General features: G+C 40.6%; 1 protein-coding gene across 3 annotated transcripts in view; it reads right to left on the reverse strand.

Annotated features, from left to right (window-relative positions):
- Positions 1–9,132, reverse strand: part of COL19A1 (collagen type XIX alpha 1 chain) — a 594,002-nt gene that overhangs the window by 43,016 nt on the left and 541,854 nt on the right. For all 3 annotated transcript variants that reach the window (XM_019520501.1, XM_019520502.1, XM_019520500.1), the window contains 5 exons: positions 7,923–7,967; positions 4,149–4,193; positions 3,825–3,887; positions 651–686; positions 451–495 (listed from right to left, as the gene is read on the reverse strand). In XM_019520501.1, coding sequence (XP_019376046.1) covers positions 451–495; positions 651–686; positions 3,825–3,887; positions 4,149–4,193; positions 7,923–7,967 — 234 coding nt within the window. The remainder of the gene's footprint in view (positions 1–450; positions 496–650; positions 687–3,824; positions 3,888–4,148; positions 4,194–7,922; positions 7,968–9,132) is intronic.

Raw genomic sequence — 9,132 nt, forward strand, 5'->3', positions numbered from 1 at the left:
GTCCTTTCCAACCCTACCAACTATGAAACTATGAAACTATAACTTCCCTATCTACTGGAAGACTGTTATCCTTGTATTGAGGGACTGCAGTGACCACGGCCACTGATATTATAAAGAGGTATGCCTGAGCCTCTAGATAGATTCTTTGAATATTAATGAATATTACTAATATGTATATATATAAAACTGTTATATTGTAAATGTAGAAGCTAGGTTATAAGAAATATTGTATATGTTTTTTATTTTGTAATTATGTAACAACTTCAACCTCATGCAATTCCTGTGTACTACTACAGTGCTGGAGCTTTGTTTCTATATTTGCCTGAATAAAAAAAAGTTAAAAAGTCAATTTTTTATTTATAGGTTTGATTTTTAAAATATGTTAGATAATGCAACAAACCAAATAAAAAACCAAATAGTTCTTGATAGGCATATTAGACCAGGACTTACTCTTTCTCCTTTGGCACCTCTGTCTCCAGGTCTTCCAAGTGGACCCTGTTAAAATAGTTTTTGAAAAAGTAAAATACTTTGCTTAAACATTTGCTTAGACATTTTCCCATTAAGTCTATGGAAGGCAATTGTCTGGGACTAACAGTTATATCATCATTAAAAAATGTAATATATTAACATTCCAAATAGTAATTTCCTACCGGAGGACCTGGAAATCCATCCTTTCCATTGATTCCCTATAAAAACAATAATATTTTGTTATAACTGAGGGTACATAAATATATTAAAAATAAAGTCACAAGAACAGGAGAAGTTCATGATCTATTACAGAATTTAAAATAAACAAATATTGTAAAAGAAATAGCAGAATTAATAGCTTGTGTAGCCAAAGTTTTGACCTAGCTAAAAATAGGTATACAGGCCTGGGAGTGAAAAATAAGAGAGTATGGGATAAAGCTGAGATGCCAGGACATGCTAAATCTGACTACAGATGATACAAATAATGAAAAAATACTTTAGTTAGTCCATGACCATTCAAAGACAGACAACTGAGTTGGGAATTCAACAGACTGGGTTCTGTGGATATGGATACACATTTCCACTGCACTTCCATACATAGTCATTAAAATCTGGCATATATATTTTAATGTCCCTAAATGCTAGAGCTTTCAAGGCAAATCTAGAAAGGGAAGGTAAGGATAAACCGATAAACCAAATGAAGTACTGTATCGTTCCATATAAACTGGAAATATTTTCAGTGCATTGGGACAAATTCAGACTCTTCCACACACAGCCATGGAGAGCCCAAGCTACAGCAGAGTCACTGAGTCTGCACACTGTGAAATGCCATTCCACAAGAACTGGACTTATTTAATAATTGTTTGGTGGAGAGACGTTAGTCAGGTTGAGACAGATGAGGAATATATCTGTTTCTCTTTAGATTCATTTTGCTCCCAATGGAACAGGGGACTAGCAGAACTCGCACAAAGGCTAGGGACAGAAGTTATACATAAACTGGTTTAAATGATCAGAAACTGGTTTAAACATGTAATAGAATGTAAATTCAGTGCACATAAACCAGTTTCAAAATGGCTGAAACTGGTTTAAGATAAAACTTATTGAATGTAGTATTGGACTTAACTGATTTGTCTCAAACCATTTTATGCAATGTCTGTCCCAGACCCTTTCCTGGTTTAAGTTAAATCACAGAGCCCCAGCATCCCAGCTGCTTTGTAGCCCTGGGCTGGGCTGACTGCTAGAGCACAGCAGGGTTGGCCCCACCCCTCTCCTTACGAGCCAGAGCACTATCACTGGTCCAGCTGGCTGAGGGACGGCAGAATCTGCCAGGCTTCCCCCTGCCTCCCCCTCCCCTTCCCCACCACTTTCTGCTGGCTGCTAAAGCAGAGATCCCCCATCCTGCCCCTTTCCCACAGCAGGGACCCCAGCCCAGGGAACCGGCATCTGGCCATGCCCCCCACCAATGCTAGCTAATGCTGAGAGATGTCTGTGTGGGTCTCCAATTTCACTGGCATAAAGGCAGACAGCTAGTAGCACGCAAATGCAAAAGCAACCTGCAGATAAGATGACCTTGAAACGAATGAGAGAGATGTTTTCTTCTGTAGGGCTTGATGGGCTGATAAACTTTGTTCTGACAAGCTACCTGCTGGCTGCAATCTGTCAGTCTTCAAGAGGGGACAGATAAAGGTTTCAGAAGTGACCTGGTTTGCAGACAGTATGCAAGGAGAGGGAGATTGAAAAGCTCAGTATCACCAACAGATGCAGGGTCTGGCAACATTCCTCCCCCTTGAGCAGTGAGCAGGTAAAAGCCTGGGATGGAGCAGGTAATAGCCTGGGATGATGCTAATCAAAGCATCCTGCTGGGGCCTGGCTACACCCCTCCACCGCTCAGCACTTTAGAAAACTAAACTGCAAAGACTGAATCAATTCAGGCTCAGGCTTTTTGAATGTTTGTCCCTAGCCTAATGGTATGGATTTTTATGTGATTTTGTGGGCAAATTTGGAGTAGAAGGCAGAGAAAGAGAGTAAGTGCTCTATAGAGGTTCTATATTTATTTTCCTTCACTTGTTCCACTTGAGTGCTTGTTCAACTTACATATTTTCACTTGTGGGGCCTCTGCCAGCCTATTAGACTCTATCTATGGTCTGAAAACCCAGCTGTGATCTTCCTGTTAAACCAGTGGTCTCCAACTTTTTTAAGTAGGAAATCACCGTTGGCATTTAAAAGTAAGCCAAGATCTACTGTGTACCACTACCACCCACCCAGCAGGTAAGTCTGTGGGGAGGGGTGGGGGTGGGAGGAGGCAGAAGGAGAAAAAATTATTTGGGGGTGTGCCTCCCAAGCAGGTAAGTCCCACACAGCTGGGGCCCCACTCAACTTACCCCTGCTCCTGCCTCTGTGACATTGTGGCTCACCACAGGGGCCTTGATCTAGCCCCATCCCTTCCCTCCCCAACAGACTGACCTGCTGGGCTGGGGCACATGTGTGCATGCATGCAGGCACTCAGCCCCCCACCCTAGCCTGGGATTGACTCCAAGAGGCTCTGAGATTTACCACAAGAGGCTTCAAGATCTACTGGTTGGTGACCACTGTGTTAAATAAACATTAATAAAGAACTGAAAGAGAACCTGGCTTTAGATTTTATCCAGTCCCTTGTCTACAGGCAAATAGTTTTGTAGAATTTCCTTGTAAATCATATCTCCTCCTGGCCAAAAAGATTAACATCTATTTTTAAGTTAAAATAAGAAACTCCCTAGGGGAGTTTAACACCACTGCTTTACAGTGTTTTGGAAGGGCACAACTGATTTAAGTATCTGATGGTCCTTTCCACAGATGCTAAGCCCTTACCAGTCCCCCATGAGAACAGACAAACACCATTCACAAACAGCTTTTGAAGCCTGTCCTTTCCATTTAAATGTCTATTTGGGATGTTCTAGTTACTTTTGAAAATCTGCCTGTTAAGAACATAGAGAAGAGCCACTTATCTATGCAGTAAAAAGCAGTACATTATAGCAACAATATTGCACTTGCAACCTACAAATGATAAACCATGAGTCAAACACTCTGTAACTGATCTCACATTACAAAGACCTTAGGAATTCCATCTTCTATAGATTGTATTGAACATTTGGAATGACATGCCTACTCTCAAATAATTCTGGGAGGTCCTTTGGATTTACTACTTGAACCTCAGCATTCAAGGCCCTCATTCAGCAAGAACTCGCTGCACAAGCAATACCTGGACCTACAGCACTGTATGCTCTATGAAGGTTTCCTACTGAAATATTGAGCAAAGTTGTGCCTCTATTTTTTCAATGAATTTTTTTCACACACTTATTCAGTAGTTAATTACTTACTGGTTTTCCAGGAGGCCCTTCTGGCCCAGGAAATCCGATGTCTCCCACAGGGCCTCTTTCACCCTAATAAAGAACACACACATAAGCATAAACAGGGTTTTCCATTTTGTATTTAAAACATGAGTGTCAACATAATATGCCAACAAGGTTCTTTGGGTAGATGTGATATCTTTTATTAGATAAATAATAAAAGATGATTATTAGATAAATAATAAAAGATATCACATCTACCCAAAGAACATTGTCTGCCTATGTCCTTAGACCAGCATGGCTACAATGAACAACACTAAAACACAATATGCCAGAATTCAAACTTGCACTTACTGGTTCCCCTGGTATCCCAGGAGGCCCTGGGGATCCAGGCTTTCCCTGTCAAAGGAGATCAAAGAGAAAGATTTAAAATACAAATTGCCCCACCAGCAAAATAGCAATTTTCTTCAGATCAAGCATGACGTATAATCCGTATTTGGTTTAAAAATACATGTAACTCACTTTTGAGTTAATGTGTTAAGAGAATTTTCAAGAATATGTTGCATAAAGCACTTAAAAAGCAGTTGCTTATATTAATTAGATTTTATCCAGTCCCTTGTCTACAGGCAAATAGTCTTTTAGACTTTCCTTGTAAATAATGTTTCCTCCTAGAATCTTTCTGATTTGTCTACCTCTTTATCTGAAGAAAGGGGCTAAACTTGGACAAAGTACTCAGGTAAGGCCTTACCAGTACTGCAGAGAACAGGAGATTTATTTCTCTTGCTATGCAGAAGATGGTCTTATTAATATGCTAGTGGACACTCTTTTTCTTGCAACAAGAGCACACTGTTGGCTCATATGCAGCTTATGATGTACCACAACCTCCAATTCCTTTTCTGCCATACTGGAGTCTAGCCTGGCATTCCCAGGTCTGTATTTGTACTTGTTATTGTTGTGTCCTAAGTGCAAGACTTTGCACTTATCCTTACTAAATTTAATTTGATTGATTTTGGATCATTTCTCAAGTTTATCAAGGTCATTCTGAATCATGGTGGAGAAATCCTTCAGAATGTCTACAAATCCACCCAACTCGATGTCATCTGCATATCTGGTAAGTGTACAATCAATCCCAACCTCCAAATCATGACTGAAGATTTTAAACAATGTTGGACCCACGACGGTCCCCCTGAGGAACCTCACTCAACACATCCTCCCTGTTAGGTAAAAAGTACAAATCTCCTCTTAGATTCAAACTCCCCAAAGAACTCTCCAAACTATTCCTGAACTACAAAACTCTAGTGCAATGATTCTCAACCATGATGCTGTGGCACCCTGGGGTACCTTCAGATCCTTCAAGGGGTGCTACAGGACGTCATACGTTAGGTGAGAAAACATAATTGACAAGATAAACCCAATGATTTTAAATAAGAATCCATACTATTAAAAAAAATCAGACTTATGGTCTCCTGGGCTAGGGACAGATATTCAAAAAGCCCAAGACTGAATTGATTCACTCTTTGCAGGTTAGTCTTAGATGTGCATCTTAAACCGATTAATAGCTGGACAGACATGCTCTATTAAACAAGGAAATGCAGGCACATGCCTGCAGTGGCTCAAACCAGAAGCTGGGGGGTGCTAGAGCATGCCTGCCAGCCACTGCTGCAAGGGAGGGAAGAGAGAGACCGTCCAAGGCTCTGGCCTCTCCCTGCTGGAGCATAAGGAGCGTGGCCAGGCACCAGCCAGGAACACAGCAATTTGCAAAACATACAACAGGGAACTATCAATAATCTTTGCCTAAGCTAAGATACAGCCCAGCAGAACACAGCATACACAACTTTGTCCAACTTAAAATGTAAACCAGAAAGACAAGAATTAGTTTTACTAATCCTGAGGGCAGTGTGTCTCTTTACAGCCACACATTTAGAAAAGCTTTGTTTACATGTTCTGCTTCATGTTTACATGTTCTGCTAAATGTAGCTCGCTGCATTTTTTGGTGCAACTTCTCTTAACTAAATCTCCAGCATGCGTGATCACTGACGAATGATTGTCATGTCTTTGCCAACCCTTTCCACCTTTCAGTCTGATCCTGCAAGCCTTAGCTCTGGGCTCAAAGCTGCAGCACAGCTTGGATCTGCACACACATTTGCTCCAGGACCGCTGTGTAAGCCACACGAACTGCAGCCAAAGTCCTGCATTCCAGGGGAGAGAGGGGACAGAGGGAGTTATGGAGGTATGGCTGGGGCTGGCAAACAACAGCTGCAGTCCCCAGGGTTTGCCAGCAAAGGGAGGGGGAGGGGAGAGGGGATGGATGGAGAAATTTGCCATAGGGGCCATGGCAGGCCAGTGTCTGACCAGGGGTCTGAACTACCCCTGCCCTGGCTAGAGAGCAGAGGGGAAAGGCCAGCTCTGCTGTGGATCAGAGAGCCCGACCCAGACCAAGAGCATGCCAGCATGCTGGGGGAGTCTGATTTATCTTAAACCAGCAAGGGGTCTGGGACAGACACTGCATAAGCCGGTTTCAGCCAAATCAGTTGTGAATGATACTATATTCAACCAGGTTTATCTCAAACTGTTTTCAGCCATTCACAAACTGGTTTATGTGCACTGAACATCTGTTTTGTTACAGGTTTAAACCAGTTTCTGATCACTGAAACAGGTTTATGCGTAATGTCTGTGTGTAGCCCTGGAATTCCTTGCAATAGGCAAACTGCTGTATTATTTTTCCCTAGTCAAAAAAGAGTGAAAACTAAGAGCTGACATTTTCCAAGGGGTGCCTTGAGCCTAAAAAGATCCATAATTACTGCTCTAATGAATCTGACATTGGCCTGTGAATTTATTTATAAACACTTTTTATCACAAAATGTTAAAGGAAATAATTTATTGTACAGAACCGTGGACTAAAAACATAGTAGTGGAATGGTTTACAATAGGGCTAAAATGAACACATTAAATATTTTATATTCACCCAGCATTTGGAACAATGCCTTAAACAGAAACAAAATTTTGGATGTAACCCAGGGGAAATCCACAGGAAGTGAACAACTATGACAAGCCTAACTGGTTACAGTATTATGGATTTATAATGTTCAATATAACATCAGTTGTGATTTTAAGTACCATGCTTTGAAGCTTTTAGACTAACTTGTAGACACAAAAAAATGTAGTCTTATTCTTTTAACATGCACTTTTAACTTTATTTTAGGGATGTTTAACAAATTGAACTATTTAACTTTCTCCTTCGCTTGAAACCTATAGTAAATGTGTTGAAATATTGGTTAATGGAACCTGACTAGACAGATATCAACCTCTCTTTGATTCATAAAGCATGCATTCATAATTAAAATAAACCAAACAATAACAACAACAAACCAGTTCCTGATCTGGTTGGAAATTAGCCACATTTAAGAATAATACATTTGCATATAAATTACTCTATTATCATACTGTCTGTTGAATAGCCAAACCACTCTATTTTAGTCAACTGCAATTGTAATCTAAAGAAAAGTAGCATTTTATGTCTTGTAAGAACATGTATGAGCAGTTAAACTTCAGTTTATTGTCATGGTTACTTTTAATCTTACCTGCAACAGAGATTCTGGATGGCTTCTGTGAACTCAAATGTCTTTCAGACACTTTGTCCATGTCAACAGATTAATAGCCAGGAAAAACACTCACTGTAATTTGGCACTAAAAATGTCTGATAGACTTTTTATGTAAATCCTAAAGGAAATAACTGTCAAGATTTTTCAAAGAGCACAAGATTTATACATGTCCAAGAATATATTAAATGACACCTTACTTTTCTTTAATAAATGGAAGAGGTTCTGAAGAGTCTCATATGATGTTTTGACTTAGTAGAAACACTCTTGAATTTCAACCTGTGTCACATATTTAGTTCACTCTTTTATCATTTCAATCATAAAACTATGGCTTGATATTAATAAGGCTGTAATCTCTTTGGGAAAGGACCTTATTTTCATAACTGTTCATAAAGTGCCTACCCTACTACTGGCACGCCAGACATGGGAATTAATAATGCATATGAGCATTTGTCTTGATTTCAGATTATTTCAACTTTCCCCCCAAATATATTTCCTTAAGTAATATATTTCTTTAAGTAATACTCACTTGTATCCCTGATACTCCTGGTGCACCAGCTGGTCCCCGGTCACCCTAAGGAAAAGAAACCACTGCAGTGTCAAACATCTCGCAACTGGCAGCACAGGATCTCAAAACAGCATTTGTTAATGAAGAAGCAATTACACTCTAAGAGGCAGGAACTTATCACAGTTACTGGAAACAAATTCTTACTTTCTAATATTTACCTCTACCATTGACTTATTTTTCAAAACTGAATAATTCATGCCATCCCAGGTATATGTTTTCATTCTGTAAGGTCATAATTTGCATATTGTCCCTTATGGTCACTCCAGGAGATAGCCAGGTATAAGTTAAAGAATTACTGAGAAATGGATCAAGGTTAAGTAACCGACTGATCTGTGGATTTCCAAGTAGCTCTTTCTCTCATTTATAGTCATGCCAAAGACCAGAATGAACAGATAATTCAGTATTATATTTTCCCTTCATGTTACTCTAAAATATTTGACACTAACAATAAAGTTATACCTATAGCCAAAGTCACTCTAACCAACACACAAGGAGGCTGTTTAAGGTGATGGACAGACATTATATTTATAGAGATACAAAAGCCCTTGTAATGTTATGAAATATGAGAATACAAATGTGCAATCCATTTGTAGTGCCACAAAATTCCTGTCAGACCAACCTGGTGGCCTTCTATGATCAGATCACCAAATCCTTAGATGCAGGGGTAGCAGTGGACATAGTCTTCCTGGACTTTTGGAAGGCCTTTGACACTGTCTCTCACCCCGTTCTCATTAAGAAACTGGGGGACTGTGGTGTCGACACTCACACAGTCAACTGAGTCGCCAACTGGCTGGAGGGCTGCACCCAGAGAGTGGTGGTGGATGGGTCATTTTCGACTTGGAGGGATGTGGGCAGTGGGGTTCCACAGGGCTCGGTCCTCAGGCCCGCACTGTTCAATGTCTTCATCAGTGACTTGGACGAGGGGGTAGAAAGCACCCTGCTCAAATTTGCTGTTCACACTAAGATGTGGGGGGATGTGGGCACGCTAGAAGGGAGGAATAAGCTGCAATCGGACCTAGACAGGTTACAGGGGTGGGTGGATGAGAATAGGATGGGAATCAACACTGACAAGTGCAAGGTGATGCACCTGGGGAGGAAGACCCAGTACCAGACCTACAGGCTACGGAACTCCCTTCTCATCGGTGCAGAGGCAGAAAAGGATCTTGGAGTC

This window comes from Gavialis gangeticus, unplaced genomic scaffold (assembly GCF_001723915.1).
Source record: "Gavialis gangeticus isolate Ggan-Ray unplaced genomic scaffold, GavGan_comp1, whole genome shotgun sequence".
Taxonomy (NCBI): Eukaryota; Metazoa; Chordata; order Crocodylia; family Gavialidae; genus Gavialis; species Gavialis gangeticus.